The 24,490-nt window shown below is 37.1% G+C and overlaps 2 protein-coding genes across 2 annotated transcripts in view; one reads left to right on the top strand and one right to left on the bottom strand.

Annotated features, from left to right (window-relative positions):
• Positions 1-6,979, top strand: part of ADGRF5 (adhesion G protein-coupled receptor F5) — a 45,947-nt gene extending 38,968 nt beyond the window's left edge. Inside the window, exons 16-21 of the mRNA XM_083350827.1 lie at positions 1,149-1,328; positions 2,239-3,594; positions 4,627-4,668; positions 4,794-4,853; positions 5,214-5,298; positions 6,167-6,979. Of these exons, the coding sequence (XP_083206953.1) occupies positions 1,149-1,328; positions 2,239-3,594; positions 4,627-4,668; positions 4,794-4,853; positions 5,214-5,298; positions 6,167-6,246 (1,803 nt within the window). The 3' untranslated portion in view covers positions 6,247-6,979. The remainder of the gene's footprint in view (positions 1-1,148; positions 1,329-2,238; positions 3,595-4,626; positions 4,669-4,793; positions 4,854-5,213; positions 5,299-6,166) is intronic.
• An 853-nt stretch (positions 6,980-7,832) lies between these two features.
• Positions 7,833-24,019, bottom strand: MEP1A (meprin A subunit alpha; the record flags this gene model as incomplete). The annotated part of the gene is made up of 13 exons (XM_083369955.1): positions 7,833-7,951; positions 17,866-18,033; positions 19,069-19,536; positions 19,789-20,004; positions 20,628-20,762; positions 20,914-21,135; positions 21,259-21,434; positions 21,980-22,097; positions 22,675-22,750; positions 22,831-22,871; positions 23,672-23,728; positions 23,848-23,872; positions 23,960-24,019. The coding sequence occupies 13 exons, from the start codon at positions 24,017-24,019 to the stop codon at positions 7,833-7,835; spliced, it is 1,881 nt and encodes a 626-aa protein (XP_083226081.1).
• Positions 24,020-24,490: the final 471 nt, after the last annotated feature.

Here is a 24,490-nt window from a genome sequence, read left to right on the forward strand (position 1 = left end):
AGTGCACCCAGAAGTAGCCAGTGAAGCTCACACAGCCATGGTGAACTCAAGTCAACTATTAGACTCCTGCATTCTAAATCTGTTGCAGTTTCTGGCTGGTCTTCTAGGGCAGCCCCATGTAGAATGCATTACAGTAAATTAAATGGCAGGTGACTAAGGCAGGAATGACCATGAGCAAAATCTCCCAGGAATGGGTGAAATTGATGGACAATATGAATTTGTGCAAAGGATTCCCTGGCTCTGGCTGCCACCTTTTATTCTAGCAGGAGCCACAAGTCCAGGAAGGCCCCAAAATTTCACCCCAGACCTGACCGGAGGAGTATTACTCCATCCAGAGTCAGAGATACCAATTGTCCTGACTCCAAGGGACCAAAGCTACTTAACCACTTCACCTTTCTGGGATTGAATTGCAGCCAGTTTTCCCCCCTCAGGCCCTTACATAATCTCCAGGCACTGAACCAGCACCTGAACAGCATCCTTTGCCCGGCATCAACATACTGACGATGCCACATCCCAAGCTGCCAGATAATCTTCCCTGGTGGCTTCATATAGATAAATAGGGGGGGGGAGAGAAACTCAAGCTCTGAGGCACCTCACATAGTAGGAATCTGGGACTTGACCTCTCCTTCCCCACCAGCACTGTCTGGTACCAGCTACAGGGAAAAAGAGAACCATTGTCAAACGGTGCCTCTTACTCTTAATCCCCAGAGCCAGTCCAACAAGAAACTATGGTTGATAGTATCAAAATCTGCTGAGAGAAAGCTAGGACAGAGGAACCAGCCCTATCCTGAGCCATGAACACATATTATTTTCTCTGTCTTAATTACACCCTGGCCACTCTGGGCAGGAAAGGACAAAATATTATGACTTGTGGCTCTTAATGTTATAACCAACTTGCTTTAACTCTCCCACCTCCAGGCAGTCTTTAGCCCAAGAAGGAAAAAAACAAGTAAATTACTATGATTTCTTCAAAGTGGAATGTCTCTTTGTCCCATTCAGTGGCAATTGGATAACTTAGGTGAAGAAACTTAAGTGGCTATGCCTTCACAAGCAGTGCCCAACATTCATTCAGCCAGAGCTGTTCAGTTTAGCTGATGATCTAGCCATGCCATCTAATTTGTCTTTAACATGTTTAATTCTAATTCTAGTCTTTGGCCTCCAGTCCAGAGTCCCAGAAAAAGTTGCCAACATTCCTTAAAAAACTGAAAGAAACCACCAAGCAGACACAGGAGGAAATAAACAATTCTGCTGCAAACCTAAATGCTGTTCTTGAAACCCTGACTTTGATATCAACCATACCAGTAGAGGCGAATGAAGAGAATATGGCAGTAAGTGTCAAATGGCTTGGGGGTATTTTTCTTGCTATATTCATGAAGAGAGTTAGTATCAGTATTGAAAACAGCATAAGGATCACTATAATACTTTTTTTCTTGCCTGAAAAGCCTTAGGCTATCTACGGAAAGAGTCAGTCCTCATGACTTTTTCAACCAACTTTTCCTACCCAGTTCTACTGAGCTTCTTTTCAATATTTTCTCCAACAATCTCCAACTGCTCAGTTGGTTTCTGCCAACTCTACTGAAACCCAAACTGATTTAATAGCATTTCTTTCTCTTTTTTCTGGCCATGCCCTCTTGGGCAGTGCTATTTGTGGTGGTTATGTATGAACACATACATATGTGCATAGCCATACACAAAGGGGTCTTGCACAAACACATTTGCTTGGGTGGGTCAAAGCTCCCTGATTGGGACTGACAAATTGAGGGCACTGTATGGGATTTTTATGTTTATAATTATTTTCTATTTAATGTTCCTTTTTGAATTACTGTAGGTCATTTGAAATTACAATAACTATGATATGCTGATAATTTGGGGAAGATCATGTTAAATTCATGGTAAATTTAGTGATAACCTAAAAATCAGAGCAAAGTTCCAGTTTTGATGGAGAAACAATTAAATATCCTATGGATCTTATGTAGACCCTTACTCATAGATGCCTAGCTGATGCTAATAGAGGTTAATGGCTAATACTTCATATAATTCCCCACTGTTATAATATACTATCATATTGGAACCTAATAACACATTTCAAGTGTGAGAAGAATTTTATACTTCAGCACTAGGCTCTTTGTGTTGGAAGTTGGTAAGTGGATTGGGATAAACTGACAGGAAGAGGATTCTCTAATGCAACCTGTAATTAAAAAGAGTTATTATTCTCCATCCACCCCTTTTTTTTTGCAGAACTTTGGATCTACTGTAGAAACTATTATCACCAGTCCAACAGAAACTTGGAAGCATGTACAGAATGGGAGCTCTCAACTGCTTGCTTCAGTAGAGCAATTTTTAGGATCACTCCAGCCAATTAACCAGTCTGTTCCTTCAATCATACATGACAGTCTTCAAATCAAAGGAACAGTTCTTGGCAAAAGCAGTACCTCCATTTATAACAACAGCTTTGCTTTTCTCCAGCCTGCAGGCCTCGTGGGAAGTGTGCTTATTGAGGATGCAAGATTTGATACTGAGAAATCAATCACAATAGTCAGTGTGGCTTATTCAACAATTCAACATATCATTCCACAGTATAGAAAGGAAATGGTAAATAGTTTGGTAATGGCGACAGTAATTAATCCCCAAACAAATGAGGATTTCCAGATCAAAATGGCTTTTACGAAGCGTGAAAAGGCCATGAGCAATCCACAATGTGTCTTTTGGAATTTCAGTTTGGCAGAAGAAGGAGACTGGGATAATACAGGCTGTGAAGCTAAGGATGATGGGGACAGTGTCATTTGCACTTGCAATCACACAACTTCCTTTGCCATGCTCATGTCTCCCTATCAGGAAGCCTCACTGGATGAAATGACTTATATCACTTACATTGGCCTGAGCCTTTCTATACTGAGCCTGATGATTTGCCTTGGAATAGAACTGCTTGTGTGGAAATCAGTCACTAAAACAAGAATTGCATACATGCGCCATGTCTGTATTCTGAACATTGCAGTTTCTCTCTTGAGTGCAGATATCTGCTTCATTGTTGTTGCTGCAACACATGACCAAAATTATGCAGTGGATGGAAATCTTTGCATAGCAGCAACTTATTTCGTTCACTATTTCTACCTCTGTGTCTTCTTTTGGATGCTCACTTTGGGACTGATGCTCTTCTATCACTTGGTCTTTCTTCTACACAGTGCTAGCAAGACCATTATGAAAACCATTGGTTTCTGCTTGGGATACATCTGTCCTCTAATAATATCAGCCATCACAGTAGCCAGCACCCTTCCATCTTCTTCTTACACAAGGAAAAAAAGCTGCTTTCTCAACTGGGAGGAAAGCAAAGCCCTCTTGGCCTTAGTGATTCCTGCCATGATCATTGTTGCTATTAATACTATTGTTACTGTTGTAGTTATAGCAAAAATATCAAGACGTTCAATTGGGGAAAAGTCCATCAGTGAAGAAAAGAGTGCTTTGTATCGAATTGCTAAGAGCGTTGGTGTACTGACACCACTGCTAGGTCTTACTTGGGGATTTGGACTGGCCACAGTTGTTCCAGGAAGCCCCAAAATATTCCAGATATTATTTACTATTTTCAACGCCTTTCAGGTAATTGGATTGATAATATCAGCTGTTTGGAATAGTTAGATGTCAAAAACATCACTGACATTTTCTTTGAGTATCTCACTGCCTTATAATACATACTTAATCTAAACTGAGGGGTGATTCAAGCAGCTCTTTCCATAACATGCAATCTAATGATGTCATTGGTATCAGCATCCTATAGAACAGACATGTCAAACTCGCGACGTCATGTGATGTCGCGAAACATATCGGGATGGTTTTGCCATTGCTGGCAATGAGGTGGGTGCGGCTTCCAGATGACGCATCCAGCCCACAGGCCAGCAGTTTGACATCCCTGCTATAGAAGAATCATGAGTTTGGGAAAATGACAAAGCTAATAGTACTTTTATGCCATACGGGGTTGCTGTATCAGTGAGATAGGTGGCATAAAAAATAATAAATTTAAATAAATAAATAAATAAATAAATAAATAAATAAATAAATAAATAAATAAATAAATAAATAAATAATAGACCTACAAACAAAGTTCAGTTCCATGCTTCTAGAATTTTGGTTTGCAAAATAATCATAATTATCTCTGTGGGTTTTAATTGCTGTATACTTTGCTAGTCTAAGACAAAACTAAACAAATCAGTGAGGGAACAAAATGGGATCTGGAGTGCATAAAATAAATAAACGAAGTAACATTTCTGATCTCTGAGTCTTGAGAACTGTGGGGAATTTCTCTTTTCCTGATTCCTAGCTACCTGCCCTGAGATAGTTTATTGTTTCTGAATATTCCAGACCAGGAAGCGATCAGAACACCAATTTCTTTTTTGAAAATTTGCAACCAAACTTTGTTTTTAGTATGGATCAATCTTTTGGTTATCAGCTCTTTTAAATTTTGTCTTACACTGTTTGCAATTTCTGTACACTGAAATGGGCTATTTTTCTTCATATTGTTCATATTTCATACTTTTTCCTCTGTGATACTAGTGGGGAATCAAGCCTATGGAATACTTTATGTACAGGGGTAAGAACTGAAATATGTAATTTCAATCTTTGAATATTTTTCAGGGATTATTCATTCTGTTGGGTGGAACTCTCTGGGATAGGAAGGTAGGAACACAGTTTTATGATATTTACTGTTTTATGTTTATTGTTTCATTGTGTAATATAATTGTATTTATACAATACATGCTGCTACAGACATGATTAAAGTTCATTTTCTTTGAAACCCATAGGTACGGGAAGCTATGCTGAATAAATATTCTTGGTCCAAGTGGAGTTCACAACACTCAAAGGTAATATTCTTTCTAAATAAAAGGTTGGATTCAAAGACATCCTTCTACATGGAGAAAATGATTGTGTCAATAAGAGGCCATTCTATACAGCTTTAGCTAAAGCAGTGCATGAAGAATTTAAATTCAAAGATACCCTTTCACTTCTGCAAGTGAATCATGAATACAATTTGACACTTTATTTCTGCAATTGTGAGATGAAGAAAACAAATTAATCCATGCTAATTTGAAAATGAAAGCAATTATTTTGAAAGAAATTTATTTCTAATTGTGTATATTGTTGGCAAAGTGAAAATGTACAAGCACATTTTTTGGTAAAATCTCACTATATGTTATTTATTAATATATATTTCCCTTTTGCAGTCAATATCGCAAGGCATGTCGGCTCCTATGCTTTCCATCAATTCGCCTTTTTCAAGAACTTTAAATAATTTGTTTGGTAAAGCAGGTATGTGATGAAAAAATATGACATCAATCCATTTCCCATTGTTGCTATTCTATGTTTTTTTCCATCATCTCTGTCCCCAAATATATATTATATAGGGCAGCCAAATTCCTAATTCTTATACTGCTAAAGAATTCTTATACTGTTTGTAGAATTGCCTTTAAAAACATAAAACCTCATTAAATCATTAAAGATCCAAGTAGTCCAACTTCTAGGCTTGGTAACTCTGAAATGTGCATACAATTTGCCTTCTGAGTTATTTATATAAATACATTCAACATAAGTGTTCATGTTAAATGAACAATCCATCCTAAATACAGGATCTCTGAGACTTCAGTATCTTATGACTGCAGTCATCATGTCTGGAAAATAGCTAAAGATAACAAAATGATTCTCTGGTTTGACTCCTTGATATGGGGAGTCCCTGGTGCTCTCTGAACTAGGTTGTTTTCTTGGGGATGTTTTGTTACCCAACTAGGTAGCTTCTTCAAAGCTAACTCTTCGATTGGTCCCCATATGAGGCCCATCAGTCCAATTCAAGTGGGTGTCTTCCTTGGGCATTTCCTAGATATGGTTCTTACTATCACACTCAAAAGGCAGGCAGTAACACTGGAAAGCAAATTGAAAATAGTTGTTGATTGCAACTGCTAAGAATCAAAGAGGCTATGTAGAATTTAGAGTTTACTATAAACCTTAGATATTTAACCTACATATCTTATGCAGGCTTATTCTTGTTTTCTTTGGTTTCTTCTTAAGCTCAAAAAGCAGTTAATGTTTAAAGGCAACTAGGCCTAAGAACTCTTTTGTGCTTTATACAGTACATACAAGTCACCACGCAAGACTTTTACCATATTACTTCTTTATTCTACAGGAAAATACCAAGTCTCTTCTACGGAATCATCAACTGTATCTTCTGAAAGCACTTCAAAGGCATATACTGTACTGACATGAGTTCTTAAATACCTGCATATTTGAAAGAGCTCAAGTATTTTTCAAGTAATAACCACAGATAGTGAATAATGGAATGTTGACTTTACAGATTGTGGAAAGGAAGTGGCATTTTAATTAGCATTTTTTTTCTGGCATACCACATGATGGACAGACAAATAATTGAAATCTTTTAAGCTAGACATTCTGTGACACAGGCTCTAATGCTATTTTACAGCACTATTTATTTTACAGTAACTTTCAATGTAGTCATGTTTGTTCCAATCCAGTGTTAAAAATGGACCAGTAGTGGGAAAGACATATCACAGACAAGAGCAAACATGCTTCCCAAAATTTATGTGTGCTCATATAAATTGTAGGTGCTGGATGGGAGCATTTCTTTATTATTTTTCCTGAAGTGAAAAAAATTGCTAGTGCAATCCTGGAGATATCAGTTCAGAAGTAAATATCATAATTTTCAGTGGTTCTTTTCATTTCCTGGTACATCCTTTTCTAGGGCAAAACCCAGTATGAACTGACTTGGGAAGAACTCCATAGATTGGCTTCTGAGTTAGAGCAATGAAATTGCACTGTTAACCTTGTAAATAAACTGGAACAGTTGTGCTATCAGCCTCTACAGGAACAGAAGCACTTTATTTTTATATTATAGAAAAATTTCCAATTCTGCTACTTGTTTTACTAGGGAAAAAACAAAGGGGAACTTTCTATGTAAATATTTATGAGGATATGACTTAAATAAAACCTTCTTGCTCAGAATTTTTTTAAAGTGTCTTGTTATTCTTCCATGATCATCTTTATGGGCTTCTGCAAGAACTATTCTAGGGAGAGGAAGAGGGGGGAAAAGCTACAACGTGGGATATAATTATAATGTAAGAAGGGGGAGTTGCCAATTTCTCTTCTGGGTATGCTTTGTTAGTGTTAATCTGGAAAGGTGGACAAAAAATGTCCCAGAAGAAGGCAATGTCAGATCATTTCTGTCAACTACTCAGAGATATATTTATTATTATTTTTATTTTAATTCCATTTATATCCCGCCCTTCTCCAAAGACTCAGGGCGGCTTACAAGCTTAGCAGTAGCCTTCATTCTATGTATATGCCTGCTTATTAGGGCTTTCACACACACACCCCAAGCGGCATTATTACAAAGTCAGCTTAATTGCTCCCAACAATCTGGGTCCTCATTTTACCTACCTCGGAAGGATGGAAGGCTGAGTCAACCTTGAGCCTGGTGGGATGCGAACCTGCACTAATTGCAGGCAGCTGGTGTTACTTAAGGAGGCATTAGCCCAGTGCTCCACCAAGGCTCTTTATATGTCTATAAAGTCCACGGGAGTTGAGTTCAGTATGAAGGATACTTTATCTGTATATTTAAAAAAAGGAAACGATTTATGTAACACATTTTTTCTCTAAGCCTTCATTACTTCTAAATAATTTAGATATTGTGAGATGAGATTAAAAGAAAAGCATTTACTGTATCTGACATTCTAACCTTTTGGAAGAAAAGACCACAGCTAGTAGCTTCTTATAGGGCAAATAATCCACTGATTATTATATAACTCAGCCTCTTGATTTTCATGCAAGCCTATGTGCTAGCTATAGTAATGCATCTTCCAGCTCTTTGTTGGTGAGACTGCTTCATTTCCAAAGAACAGCAGCAAAGCAATGAAGTAGAAAGGATACTCATGGAAATAGCACAGCAGCTTCCTCTCTAGAACACAACTAAACAGAGGAAGTAACTGTTAAGTACTGGGATTGGTGAGGCATTGAGGAGGCGAGCATAGTTAACAACAGAACATTTATTAGGTTAACACAGACGCAGCTCTAACAGCCGCTTAACTTCTATTTATACAGATCACCAATAGGCGGCGGCCAGTGGAATTAAAGCAGTTATTCCCGCCCAAAACACAAACTTACAGTTCTGCAGACAGGCAGTCTGGTGTTTAAATGGACACAACAGTTACCTATTTATAACTGTTCCCAAGTAATTTACATCAATACATAACAGTAACACTGCAGGGAAATTAAATAGAATTTATTACCCACACCCTTGCATAGGATTGCAGGCTACAAATGGGGGCGGGTGGGGTGGAGATGACAGTATAGGAATGATAGACTAGATACCACTCATCCATCAAAAGGAATATAAAACAGACCCATCAGGCCCATACTGTATATCAATAAGATAATATATGGAGTGATATATGATAACAGTCCCAAAATGTTTCTTTGAGAAGCATTTCCTCCTGCTACTATAGAAACAATTACGATGGTTATTGCAAGATTTCCAGCAACTCCACAGCCAATAGAAGATTTCAATGGATGGGTGCTCCCTGCCATTTCACACTGTCTAGAGCAGGGGTCAGATGTGTCATGCTGAAACCGTGCCCACCCCATTGCCAGCAATGGAAAAAAAGTCGTGATACGTCATGACATGTCATGTGATGTTCCGAGTTTCATACCCCTGGTCTAGAGGAAGATTTTGCTTGGGGTGCATCTGGACAAAAATATTTTTTAAAAGGAAAAGAGACAGATTTTACAAGGAAACCTGAATATCTAGTCAATGGGTTGCTTTTTATTGCTCAATATCTTCCTCTTCCTTTCCCTTACAATTTTTAAAAAGGGAGTTAGATAAGGATTATTTTTATGGGCATAGCATACACTGTTCCTTCAGAAACACAAAATTAAAACTTGCACTTTTAAACAAACTGGTAAAAACTAATAGAGTTAATACTTCACATGTCATGAGCACACATTATGATCTATAATCTACTTTATGGCACATAATCAACTTTATAGCAGCATATTAAACAATCCTTTTTGTTTGCAATTCTTTCTAACCAAACAAAAATTCATATCTTGTCATTTTGAGCCTATCAATATAGTATATACAATATACTATATGCAATAAATTTCCCTGGCAATTTAAAAGTACAGATGAGGTAGGGGAAGCAGAAATGAATAACTGAAGGTGCTTGATTTCATAACATTCAGAATATTATTTAAATTGTCAGACTGACCCTGTAATCTAGCACAGCTGCAAGGAAGGAGAAATGCAGCTACTTATATGGCTGCTGTGTGATTATGATTACCTGGCTATGTTTCTCATAGCTGATTTTTAGCAAAAGCTTCAAACAAATTTAGGGATAGTAAATACAATGGTCAAGGAAAGATGCTATTATATGATCCTGTCTTTAAGATGATGTATTAATCTATTTCTTTCATGGGACCACACCCCAGTAAAAGTATCCTATCTAATAGTAAACATGTAGAGTAAAAGTGCTAAAAAATATCCTAAACGTGCCATGTCTCAAAGTGGCTCATGAAATTGTTCTCGCCAGAGGAGTCTCATAGAAATTCACCAACGAGAAGTGAAAAAAATGGCACGACGTAAGAGAAAATATCTTGACTGCCTGCTATTCATTTCCCTCTGATGTTTCCAAAAATGTCATCATCCTGGCAGGGCTTTGGGTTCAACTCATTTTGCTGGTTGGATTACCAGCCTTCGGGGCAGGGGGAGGGGTGATGGAGATCCACTCTCCCTCTTCTGTTCTAGAGGATTATTTTCATGTTTCCACAAATGGTATAAAAGCAAGTATCAAATACTGAGGTGTTTTTTTAAAACGGAAGCTGTTACATGCCTTGCATTTGTGGTTGCATTTGGAGATATGCTGTATTTTTTTAAGAGAATTATTTTAAATTTTTGACAATAGCTTATATCTGACACAAGGATTTCCTCGTTTTTATTAATAACCAAACATTCCATTACAGTTAGTCCTCGACTTATGACCATTTGTTTAGTGATAGTTTAAAGCAGACATGTCAAACTCGCGATGTCACGTGACATTGTGAGACGTATCAGAACTTTTTCCCCATTGTCTGCAATGGGCGCGATTTTCTCATGATGTGTCCGGCCCACAGGCTGGCAGTTTGACACCCCTGGTTTAAAGTTATAACGATACTGAAAAAAAGTGACTTTTGATTGGTCCTCGCACTTACTGCTGTTGCAGCATCCTCATGGTCATATGATCAAAATTCAGATGCTAGGCAAGTGGCATGTATTTATGACAGTTGCAGTTGCAGTGTCTTGGGGTCACGTGATGATTATTTGCAACCTTCCCAGTCAGCTTTCAATAAACAAAATCAAGGGGTGAAGCTGGATTCACTTAACAACACTTGATTCACTTATGACTGCAGCGAAAAGGTGGCTCATGTAAAGATCACCTTACTTAGTCAACGATGTTCTGGTTCCAATTGTAGTCAGAATTGAGGACTACCTGTCAGGCCAAAGCTGGTAATGGTTTAAATTGTCCTTGTCTCCATAACTCTGACCTTTGGCCCCTAAACATAAAACAAAGCAACTTACATTTGAGCCATTTTTCTGTACCTGTAGAGAAAAATCTATTATAATTGTTGGACAAACTCAATATTTATTTTACAATCAATACTATTTGTAATCATATATTTTGCTAGTGCTTCTGACAAAAACACTGAAATTTGTTGGGCCATCATTTTCCATGTGCCTTTGTATCTATCTCTTCTGTTTCTGTTTGCAGATCAGTCCTTCTTCTACTCCACCTGGTTTGTCACTCTGGTGGTGCCCATATAGCTCTGAGGCTGAGAAACCATAATGTATGCTATTACTAAAATGGATGAATGGGTACTGTACTTTCTCTCCTTCCAAGATGTAAGCTTAACAAGGTTTTGTGCCTGCAGTCCTTTATATAGCAATTCATGAATACTTTAGAGAAAATGTCCCTGAATCAAAACTAATAAGCACAATTAATCTGTAAATATTTATCGGCTTGTTATGAACTGCCTTTTTATCTCTCAATAAAAATCAAATGAAATTGATAACAGATGTTGAAAGTCCTCTATTACCTCAGGGATCACAGATCATATTGCATATTACTGAAATATGGCAGATTTAACTGCATCAGCTTTTAAAGCAGGGGTGTTAAACTCGCAAAGTCACGTTCTTTGCCATTGCCGGCAATGGGTAGGCGCAGTTTCGCTATGATGCATCCGGCCCACAGGCCAGCAGCTTGACACCCGTGTTTTAAAGTAATAATTCCTGGGAATCAATAGTTCTAGTCCATCCCTTCTTTTACTGTACTGAAGACTAGGTGGGGGAACTGGAATTGACACATAATTGCTGGAACTTTACCAGATTAAGTCAAGAGACTAAATGGGTGATTTGGCATGCTCTATTCACTTTACTCTGTAGGGTTCCTGTTCAGTTTGGTCTCAGAGCATGTACTTTATGCTGAATTCTCAGGACATACTACAGACGCTATAATATTCAACCCGTTCTGCTGCTATTTAGTCACCCTCCTTTTGCTGCAGATGTGGCTCTCATATTAAATGATGAGGATTCCCAGAATAATTCTTCTAGAAAACCTTATGCATCACACTGATAGTTATTTTCTGATTTGCAGGTGTTTAATATACTTCTGGACTCTTGATAATCTCTTCTAAAGCTGTTGCATTTTAATCCACAGAATATCTGGCTTCTAAATTGGTGGCAATGCAAACTGCAAACTAAATGAATACAGCATGGAAGGCTGGGCAGTTAATTAGCTATTCCCAAGAATTATGATGTTACTATTTTTTTTTCATTTGGCTTGTTAAATGCTGAAAAATAACATGAACTATGGAAAATAGTCTAACTTGCCTAATGATGCTAAACCCATTAGCTTCATTGCATCTGACAAACAATGGCCACTGCTTGGCAAGAAGAGGGGAATGATGACAGTGAATATTCATTCATTCTTTCTACTTTATTAGTTTTGTTTATTTATCAACAAATAAGAGCAAAATGCAGCCCTGGTCTGGGGTCATTTCAGTTTGTGTATATTAATCTTGAATCAGCATGGCTGCCTGGGGAATTCTGCGTATTGTAGTCCACACACACTAAAGTTGCACTGTTTTAGAAGCTTTGTTATCTAAAATGGTTCCACTCTTATGGCTGTGCTGGCTCAGGATAGTAGTGGTGGGAGAGCTTTATTGATCCTTGACCGTTAAGTGGTGACTCACAAGTTACCTTTTTGCCCTTCTCTTTACAAAATCTTTGTGTGCAGCCATCACAAGCTTTGGGTTAAGATCCCATCTCTCCATTTCATCGCATGCAGTGTTGGTGGACAGTATTATCCTGAGAGAGGATTGTACATCCATTGATACTTGAGGATGGTGAGGAAGAAAAGTGTAAAAAAACAATCCATGGACTATAGATTTATAGAAATACAGCTTTAATCAGATACTGTAAGATTGTTTTCCAGCATCTCTCCCAAGTGGTGAAATTTTGTAAAGAGAAGGGCAAAAAGATAATTTGTGAGTCACCACTTAACGGTCAAGTATCAATAAAGCTCTCCCACTACTACTATCTAGAGCCGGCACAGCCATAAGAGTGGAACCACCTGGAGAAGTCGCATAGAGTAAGATTCACACACACACACACACACACACACACACACACACACACACACACCACCCAGATGCCCTTGCCTCCCTCAAGCGTTTTTTCACTAACCTGCCTTTCAGCTGCATTGCGTTTCTCCGTTTCTCAGCCTTTAGTCCCTTGTGGGACTAAAACAAAAAATTGAATCAGACCTTCCAACTTGGCGAGATCTTGCAAGAAGTTGGAAGACAGACCTTACAACTTCATAACAAAGTCAAGGCTGGGGAAGAAACACACTTAAAGCCTGGAGTCTTTCCTCCACCACCTATATGATCATTTCCATCAACTGCCTTATTAAAAAGTTTCTAGCTGTTGGTGCTGTTCCTTCCCACCACTGCTGCTCAAAATAGTTTTAGGTTTCATAATGATTGATGTTACTTGCAAGCTGCCATGGTATTTTTAGTATCCTGAAAGCTGGGATATAAGGAACAGTGATCAATGATAAATAGTTCTCTCTCTCATCTTAGTTTTCCTCTTTGTCTCCCACCAGTTCCCATGAATACCTCCTGATCAGAAGGCACTGAACATACATACTTATGGTAATTTTATTGAAAAAATTTCAATATTTGCTCAGTTGTGAAGTGACTAAAGTAATTAGCTCAATTTCAGCAGAATTCTCAGCATTTCTAAAATGGCAATGTCAACAAGTGATTTAAAAAGGGGATTCCAACTATTTGAATAAATCAGGGATATTGGTGGATTTGCAGCTGAGATAATTGGATATTATTTATTGTAGCTAAGTTTCATCCTCCTTCTCACCAATTCTGGACTGTATAATAGGGGTTTTTATTCCTCAAGCCATTATGAATTCAAGGGAAGCACTCAATGTAATATTTTTCTGAAAGTCTGAATTACACTTGAAAGAACAGTTTGTCCCAGTCTAGTAGAAGGAGAGGGAAGCTAGAGAAAGAGAGGGAAAGGAAATATTGTAAGAGGGCAAAGAGGAGAGAAGGAGGATTGCTGAGAGAAGAAACATGTGGGACTCTACATGTTTAGGTGTTGCCCTGTCTAAGACTTGCCCCAGCACGATACATCACTGGCATATGGCCTTCACATTTACTCTCCAAATATTTCTGAAAACAAAGTTCATTCTTGTGCTACATATTGTAGCAGATTAGTTAATCCTGTTACACCAGGGGTCCCCAACCCCCGGTCTGTGGACCAGCACTGGGCCACAGCAGGCCAGAAACCAGACTGTGCAAACAAGCAAAGCCCCATCTGCAGGATGCAGGCAGTACATGAAACCACATCCCCTCTAGTCCGTGGAAAAACCTCACTCCACAGAACAGGTCCCTGGTGCCCAAAAGGTTGGGGACCTCTGAGTTACACAGTACTGCAGACTGTTGGCAAGATGCAGCACCCTCCTGAAGAAGATATAAGCGTTTTTTTTCAGATACTTGTAGAATAATATACCACAGCTGCTCTCTCAGCAGGAGAAAGAAAAAGCCTGGTCCTTTCAAAACTAGAAACTTAAAAGAAGTTGTACTATAAGCAGGAGACACCGCCATATTCCTTATACCCTCTGAATAATAATATCTGAAATTTCCATGAAGCTGAGACAGTTAACTAAAAGTTTCATTTTTATATTTTATATTATGTGTATACAGCGTATTCTTTATTTTTCTGTATAAGCTGGTGAACTAGGTATATATTCAGCTCTATCCAAACCTAAGGCTAGACATGTAGATATTTTTATTTTTGTGATCTGAAAAAATTTGAATTCTGCTGCAATCTCTATAGACTTTTTTTAAAAAAACAAATTGTGCAGCAGATCATTGCCATCTTGTGGTCTTACCAAAACACTGCATTTTATTTTGGGCTTGTCTTTCAACTAATTTGCAAAGAGTTGCATGAGGTACTTTAGAATAGAATAGAATAGAATAGAATAGAATAGAATAGAATAGAATAGAATAGAATAGAATAGAATAGAATAGAATAGAATAGAATAGAATACAACTGGAAGGGAGTTTCGAGGTCTTCTAGTCCAGCCCCTGCTCAACCAGTTGAACCTATACCATCTCAGAGAAGTGACTGCCTAGCCTCTTCTTAAAAATCTCCATTGATGGAGAGCCCACAATTTCTGGAGGGCAAGCTATTCCACTAGTTATGACCAGCCCTGTAATTTATCTCCTTCAACAAAGAAGATTTTTGATTAGTTAAAATTAAGGGTTTTTATTTTTTTTATTTTTTTTAATAGCTAGAAGGGAAAGAAGGGTTGAATTCTCTACTCATATGCCTATAAAGTGAGATAGAACTTTATAGAGCTTTTTTCAGCTTCCATATACTGATTTCCTAATTGCCAGAAAGGCAGCATCTGTTTTGACCATCCTACTTCTCTCATACACCAAGGCGTCTCATGGAAGACACCTTGTGGCACAATAACTGCAACTCCGTAACAGGGGGTATAGCCAGATCTAAAGACCCAGAGGGCTTCGGGGAGGGAAAGTTTGGGACCTCTGTCCTTACATCAAATGGACTCAGCTATATTACACTAACAGTGGTATATTGTGATTGATCTGGGATTCTTTAGTAACAAGATCATGACAAATAATTAAATACTCTGAAAATAAAATACTTTGAAAAGTTGAGTTTCCACTGTTGAACAAATGGTTGGGTTGTGAAAAATGATAAAATTAAGAAACAACTTAATATTCTTCAGTCTGACAAAGAGACTGAATAATCAGGAAGTATAATGTGAAGAAGTATGCAGAATTGTTCTATGTTGCTTTAGAGCCGTAGTGGTCCACTTTTAAATCTAGCTAATCACTCTGTCAAAGTATGTAAAACTCACTCTAGTACAAAAATTTCATTCATATAATATATCTAATATTTAAATAAATTTAAAACTGACTATCTAGGTTAATCTTGTCATAGGTGCAGGTGTGTCTGGGGTTAACCCTTTCTTTTGGTTTGTTCAAGGCTAGCAGTTATAATTACAGAGAGAGAGAGAGAGAGAGAGAGAGGGAGGGAGGGAGGGAGGGAGGGAGGGAGGGAAGGAGGGAGGGAGGGAGGGAGGGAGAGAGAGAGAATATTCTGGGAGTTGAACTCCACGAGTCATAAAAGAGCCAAGGTTGCCTATCCCTGGTCTAACCAAACAGGCTAAAGCTGACAGCTGCTCTTTGCTAAACTCCCCCCCCCCCTGAAAAAAAGCAACATTGCAAAAAGAGACCCAGTGAAGGAGCCAAACTTTTTCCTTCTGGGCTCAGCAGACGCACCAGGATCAGTGCTGCTTTCCAGCTGATGGGTGCTTCTTCGGGGCTCAGCAGAAGCACCAGGATCAGCGCTGAGCTCCATCTGGAAAGCGACGCTGATCCTGGCGCTTCCTCTGTACCCTGACAGCCCTGCAGCTCCAGTCATCTCTCGCTCAGGTTTGTGCAGTTCTGCTGCCAGTTCAGCTCATTCCCCGCCCCCGCTACCACTTTTCTAGGATGTACACCAGGTGGTACCCATACCACTGGTTGAAAAGCCCTGCTCTAGAGTGTATGATTAGAACTGGCTAGATATTGGAAGAAGCAAAAAAAAAACTTTGATGAAATAGACTGCCCTGGTAGTAATTAGATTCTTAACCAAATGGAGAGATTTCTGTCAGGGACAGCGTTAGAACACCTTGCATTGGTTTGGTTTAGATAATCCTCAACATGTCTGGAGGTCTTCTGAGTACCCCCCAAAGTATTTTTGAACTGTAACATTTAATGAATTATAAAAAATGTATTAGATACTTATTAACTAGGTTTAATAACAGATGGAAACTGACCAAAGAGAGAAGCAACCTAGAACTAAGGAAAAACTTCCTGACAGTTAGAACAATTAATCAGTGGAACAACCTGCCTCCAGGAGTTGTGAATGCTCCAACACTGGACGTTTTTAAGAAGAGATTGGATAGCCATTTGTCTGAAATGGTATAGGGTTTCCTGCCTGAGCAGGGGGTTGAACTAGATGACCTCCAAGGTCCCTTCCAACCTTCTTATTATTATTAAATTTAAATTTAAAGTGAAGTATATGTTTTAACATGCTACTAAAATGCTAAGTGTGATCCCGAGTTCAAGAACAGTGGAATACCCTGGTCTACAATATAACTATGGAAACATAGAATCTGCCACCTGAGATAGCATCTGGCAGGCAAAAAATCCTCATATTTGATATTAAGTGGAGGACATTATTTCAGTAATTCTCTTGATGTACCTTTTTTTTCTCTTTAGAATTCTCCCTCTGTCATTCCTGAATGTTTGTTCACTGAATTTGTTTTTATTTAGGGATCTGCAAAAATAGCTGATCCCAAATAAAACCTATTTCTATTCAAACTATATCTTCAGGTATAGTTAATGAAGAACTGAACTCCTAATGTGGCACTGTAATTAATAATTTTCACTATTACATATTTCAACTGTTGTTTATATGGCTTAAAAAGACATTCTATTCTTGGCAAATAGAACGTGTGGACTATGCCACAGTTATAAACAAAGTTTGACAGAATTGTAGACTGAGATACATCCTTGTCTCCTTTTGACAAAAGACATTCAGACCAATGCATGAAACAGTGCATTTTATTATCATTATATTTTCCGCTTCTGCTTTCAAGGGAACAGGGCCAGTAACGGTGAATCCACAGGCCAACTGTCAGAAATTGTTCCTGGTAGCAGATGAAGCAGAGGAGACGTACATTTGTTGTCAAGAATTTCAAGGATTTATAAAACACTACCTGGATCATGAATAGCTGCAGATATGACCAGAAGGAAAAAAAGAGAAACAAAGCTTTTAATTATAATTGTCAGCAAGAAGCAGAAAGATAAATTACACAATCTTTGAACTTGAGAAATAAAACTGATAAAGTTTTCCTGCCTAATAAGTGGAGCTTCTATGTAAAAATAGAAATTCAGTCATGCAACTGATCCAGATGCAGACATACATTCAGAGAGCTACATCATTTCCTTAATCTATATTTTATATTACAATGAAGCCCAAATAGTTCTCAGATTTTTTTTCTGCATGCATCCAAATAAAATAACTAAGTTTAAATATGCATGGTCATCACCTGGACAGCATACCTAATATAGGTAAACCAACAACAATTCAAATTCAGTTGAAGCAACTCTGCTTTCAATATTTTAAATCTTCCTGTATACAGTATATTTTTCAAAGACTTCAGTGAAATAACATTAAGAACTTACCTTCAAAATTTGCAAAAATGATGAGATTGTCATTTTTGACAAAATTTTTCCGATACAATTCACTATATGGCAAGATGTAATGCCATCCCCACCCTGGACCTACATGAGTGTTATAGGAAGGATCAAAAGTTCCAGTAATGTCGGCCTTATCCCAATAAAATTTGCCATCTACGAAGCAAAATAAACAACCATAAATAAACTGAAGTGGATCAATATATACAACTGCTAACATTTTTAGTAGGGTATATAAGATTCAAATAATCAGACACAACATTCCCATCCAACATTTTTTTATATAGAAAAAGTACCTATTTGGAACATGATAATTTTGCCTCAGTGAGGGTAGGAGGGAAGTGTCATCCTATCTACATTATTTTTTTTAAAATCTGTGTAATAAGCTTTCTTATTCTCCAAAAGAATTCCTAAAAATATTCTAATTGCCATAACTTTCATTATAATTATTTTCACATGTTACAGCATATGGCTATTTCTGAAAAATGGAGATTTGGCTCAGACACAGCATCTTGTTTATGACTGTTTCTGCATTATATTTTGCCAGTGAATACAGATGCAGCTAGATGTTAGTTTACCTTCAGAGACATACTGTAATTTAAAATGCTACTGATAAACTTTGAGTCAAATGACAGTATACAAAATTATTGCCATGGTCTCAAAGCACCTGCTTTTCCAAAAGGGGGAGATGGGGGAATTAATAAAGTAGCCTGTAATACTATTAGCAAATACATTTCCAGGTGCCTAACACTTTGTTTTATTTTCAGGTGCCAACTAAAAATACTTTTATGCCTGTTTTTTTTAACACTTTATTGTCACTTAAATTTGTCATAGGTTCTAGGGATTGTCTCAAATTTACCAATCCAAGAATTTGAAGCATTTCTTTAGATTGGATTTCACTCAGTAAATTAGAAATGGAGGAAGAGGTATAGAATACAATAGTTGAGTTCTATTCTGCACAAAATTAGAGCTGCTTCCCCCTGCTAACCTAACATTCCAAAACTGAAAGTTCTGTCCTATTGATGGTACAGTATTTTCAATAATTCTGATTTTTAATCTATACAATTTGATTTTAATCTATCCAGTCATAGGGATTATTTCAGCACAGATTTTTAGCAGCCTTAAAATTATGCTTCTAAATAAGAGAGAAAGCAGTCAATTCTGCACAAACCGAACACTCCTTAGACTTACTGTAACGCTGGTTGGGATCTGTAACAAAACTTCGGCTTGCTGACATCCTTTGGGTGATGTCAGGATCTTGATCCACTATGGTGAATATCACTTGCCTGTTCCCAGCTGGCCACTCTAATGCTCCATCATTCTTGCCACTACATAAAGAAAACATGATTCCTAGGTAATCTCCATTTGAGTTGGCTGGACCACGGGGATAGAGACTGAGCACAAAGCAATAGCCCTCGGAGTTATAAAAGATAGGGCTTGGCAGATAATCTCCTTTTGAGGAACTTTTTAAAATGGAAGTGAAGTTTCTTATCTGCCAAACGCTGGTAGGACATTGCGTTTCAGTCAGAGTGACATCATCAATGTGAATTCCTCCCTTGGAATTTTGTGGGTCTCCTTTAAGGCCATGAAAAACATAGCGGAATTTGGTCTGGCTGTTAAAAGGAATGTTTGCAAAGCTCCACTGCTTCTCTCCATCACCTGAAAGGGGAGAGGGGAAAATCTAATATTTGATTCATTTACATATTCAACCCATTTTATGCTGCTTTCCCTGCAATGATCTCAAAGTGATATTTAGCAGAAGTAAAGTGAACCCATGAATAATGTTTGAGGCTCTTTACTTGACCTCAGAGAAGCAACAGTTTTGTCAAGGTGCGTTCCAAATTTTGCTTTAGTAGTAAGATAAAAGTTGAATCTTTGAAGTAAATCTTCAAAGGTTACTTGAGAACTTACCCTGGATGCTTTTCAGTTTTATTGACTTCCTAATATTTTTGGTACCATCATCAGTTTTAAGCCATATAATCAGCTCATCTTTTGGACTGCCATCAAATTTGTAAAAAAATTGTAGGCACTTCTCATTTCTTCTTGGATAAAGAATACGGGACTCCAAAATGGCTGCTTCACCTGAAAGGCCTTTTGCGGTATCAAAACTCATAACATACTCTTTCTCTGTAAAGTAAATGAAGATGATTTAATGTCCTGTGGACAACTGTGCAGGATTTCACTGGGTTTAAACTGAGGCACTTGTGAAATTTTGTTACTATAATCTTATAATAAAAGTAATATTAGCGTTCATAACTTTGGCTTTCTAGCCCTGACTATCTCAAAGGGCTGGCATCAATTTTGCAGATCTGAATATACTTCCTTCTCCTTCCCTCTTTCTGAAAACTGAGAAGGGTCAGTTCTGAGACACTTTCTCATATTGCATTTGTGCCACAGATCAGATTTCTTTTGTTTGACCATTTCCTTGGTTGTGACTCTTCCTCCTGATCCTCAAGGTTACTCCTTCTGCCCACAACAATTTTTTTTGATGTCCATATATTTGCAAGAGAAACATAATAAGAAATATATATATATATATATATATATATATATATATATATATATATATCTTTCATCATAAGTAGATTTCCATTACTGATTACTTTGTCATATATTAACAGTTTGGATACAATTAACATTTTTAATTCTCTTTTTTCATATACTAAATCCTCCCTATTGGCTTTCATTATCAAATGATTTCCAGTTGTACAGCCATTCTCATCCATTTAAATTACACGCTAGTATATTACCTAAGCAGTGGTTGTTGTTATCCCGACTTGTAGTCAAGGTATGTTCCCAGTCCTTGTCGTCTCTTCCATTTTGCACCATACCACAGATATTGATGGACTCAAATGAACATTGGTCAAGGAGGGTAAGACTGGAAGCTGCAGGAAATACCCCCACATTTCAGGTTAAAGTAATCTAAAGGTGATAGACTTAGTTGTTAACTATTCTTTGTTGTTAAGGAATATTTAAGATGTAAGGTTTCTCGATTACTATAGCATAAAAAATCTGAGTATAATAGAGTAAACTTACCACAATGGTACATGCGGTTAAGCCTTTCTAGATCTATCTTGCTCATATCGTAGCTTTGCCCAATGATATTGTTGAATTCTGGAATTTTTGTTGAAATTGAAGGGACAGAACTGTTCTTATTGAATGAATAAGGTCCATAATGCATGACAGATTCATAATCATATGGAGTGTTTAAATCAGAAATGAAACTGTCATCATATTTGTCAAAGTTATATGCCTGACCTAGGAAAGAAAATACAAAAGCTTTCAGTCAAGTTTGAAAATTAATGCATTAATATTTTATTAAACAATTAATACATTATTCATTACTTATTTTGTAGTATCTTTTCTTTCCCTTCCACTCACCATCAAGGATTTCATTCCACCAAATCTTAACATAGTCGTCTCGATCAGTGCGTGACTGTTCATGATAAAATCCAAGGGCATGCAGGACCTCATGCTCCACAGTTTCTTTATATTCACACCGTGATCCAATAGAAACAACCTGGCCATTCTGAAGATCTCCCACATAAGACCAGCATCTGTTTTATCATGATATGTTCATTCATTTAAAATAGCTGATTTAATACAACTAATATATATACATAGCTATTTAAGCTAGAGGTGCCAAATGATAGCAGAGGGAGAGGTCCCCCATCTGCCACATAGGATACCATCTTACTTTTCTAAGTTATCCATTCAAAAAATATGTTGATGCTGCTTTATATCAGTCAAATACTAATCTTATATGATACCTATTCTTATAGTTCTTAATACATCATAAGGCTATCCAGATCTTAATAAACAGGACTTATATTGAACATTCATGAGTTTTGCAAAAATGCACAGAGATACTGAGGAATGTACAGAAACCGTACGGAGGGGAAACTATAAACATGTACAGAAAATCTGTCTATATGCTTTCAGAAATGAGGAGAAACAGTCTAGTTTGTGCTTATACTGGGTTTCAATAAAGAACGAGGGAAGGAATACAGTATAATTTTGTGCACTTAAACTATGGGCAATAATTATTTAAATGCAACAGCTTTCTGTCACAACATTAGCTTGTGTGTTTGAATAAATTTACCCATCCATCTTTTCAAATTGGAGGTAGGACTTCTCTCCTTCATAGGGTTTAAAGTCAATGCAAGATTTGAGTCGAAACATCTCAAATGCTTGCAATATGACGGCCTTGGTATTCAGGTCTGAAAGAAAAGAAGGCCTATTTTATATTCCTATCCAGACTGTAGACAAATGAGATCAATGTGATTTAGAAATATTGAGAGATTTACAACTTGCTTTTAAAGAAAACGTGTAAGATATTTTTACATGGCTTTGAAGATACCATAGACACCCACAAAAGCATTATATACTTTGACAACAATATAAAAAGTAATAAATTGGATTAAAATGAAGGATTCTCTCAGTAGTCATTCATATAAACTTTCTCACTACTACTTTCTCACTCAGTGCTCCTTCCTCTCTTCAGTGCTAGACTAGAAACATCCTGGAAGAAAGCAAACCACTTCCGTATTGCTGCCAAGAAGGTTACATGGAGATAACTAATGGGTCAAACTCAAGGAGACTTTGTCAGTGTCTACTAAAAAGCCTGACATCTGGAAGAGTTGGCTGGACACATTGAAACTGAAGCCCTAGAGGAAGTGAGGACTCAGTTAAGGAAGGGAACTCTGAAGGAGCATTTTTTAGGTTTACTGCTTAATCCCTTGTATCCACCAAACTAATGATTAATCTAGTGTTCCAGAACAGAAAATGTCTTCTTACCTATACTGGCGCCCATTTTGTATGGAATTGGAAGTTTCCATCTATAGGAGTCGTTCCTCAGTGCATTCCGTTCAAGCTGTTAAAAAATTAAATTATGTTTTTTAAAAAAGTTCATTTCATAACCTCTTTATAAAGAAGTAGATCAACCTTACATACCGGCATGATAATGTCACCTTCAAAGAACTTCTTTCCACTTGCTAAATGTAGAATGAACAACAGTTAATGACAAAGCATTATTTAAAGAATCATTAGACTATTTGTGTTCTCTAAATATTAGATCCACAGACAAAAATCCCAGTATTTGATAGAAATTTTTCTGTTTACTACTTAACATGTCCATGTCTAGGCCTGGAAATCATTCTGGATTTTTGCTGCATTCCTATAAACATTTAGCTTGAACATTTTTTTAACTGGACACAACAGAGTGAATCGACATATATATCATTTGTCATACACCAATGTAGGTCCTTTATTGTAAACAGTCTCTCAGAGCATACTCTAATGTAATGGGTATGAAGGAAAATAATTGTGATAATGAGGGAGATATGATCAGTGGAGAAGAGAGAGAAGAAATTAAGGATGCAAGTCAAGTTTATTTGTTTCTCCAAAATTGTCCTCAGAGAACAAATCAGCTCTTTGTCTATGTGAAATCCCTTCACAAACATGAAGAATGCAGTCGTGGCTCCTTCAAACTTTTCTTCTCCAGACTAAACATTTCCAATTTCTTCATTCTCTTACGCTGCTTCTAATTTTATTTTTTGGGCACTGACAGGACTTATTTGGATTCAGTACTGTAGTACTTAAAACTTCACATCAAAACAGACCTCACCATAAAGAATAGCTGAAGCCAATATGCTATCTTGATTGGTTCTTCATTTTGATGTTCTATAGGTCTCCTTTTTTCTATTAATTTCAATGGATCCCAAGTAAGTATCTTTTTATCAATTTATATACTTAAATTTACAGTAGAATATTTTTCTCAAATGAATTTGCTTACCTGCATTGATTTCAGGGATGCCTTGTCTAGGTTTTCCTTCATCTAAAGAGTACCCTTCTAGATAAATAAATACACATATTAGTATCAAATATGTACTTCTTTACAGATAGTTACTTCAGATTGCATGCTTCCCACCTTAGAAAAAGATATTTATTTCATTTTGAGTTTTTATTTACCTTCATGTTCTGCTCTCCTCCGTATCTGCAATGGCAATTGGACATTTTTAGAAACTCAAGCAAGGAAAATAAAGTTATATCAAGTCAGGAAGCATCTAGGAAAATACCATACCGTAAAGGTGGAACAGGCAGTCAGCAATACTGCCAGGTACAGGAGCCTTGGTGAAGACATTTTGGAGTGGCTGTGAATGATAGAGGGCATGGCATAAATAATGTGTGAAAATTCTGGACTTCGGATTCAGTGTCAGAGAAATTTATTAAGAATTAGGCAATCACAGGCTAATATTTAAGCCATCTTATTTCCTAATTACTCGTCAATAAACTCATTTTTTTCTCTATATAGTTTTCCCTTTTTTCTCTAGAGAATCAGAAATAATGATATTGATATTATTGCCTATTTAGATGCTTAAAGAACTGTTCATAAATTCCATGAATAAAACATTCATATATATGGAACCATGATAAGTATTAATAAATGAGAGAATAGTCTGGCCATTCTCTCATTTATTAATAAATAATACATACTATATTATATATTATCTCTAGAGAACAGATGAAGGGCCAAAAGAATGAAATGAATGGAACAGGCAAATATCCCTATCTTTCAAAAGAGGAAGAAATAACCAAGGAACTACAGGCCGTC

Source organism: Vipera ursinii, assembly GCF_947247035.1.
Source record: "Vipera ursinii genome assembly, chromosome: 1".
Lineage (NCBI taxonomy): Eukaryota > Metazoa > Chordata > Lepidosauria > Squamata > Viperidae > Vipera > Vipera ursinii.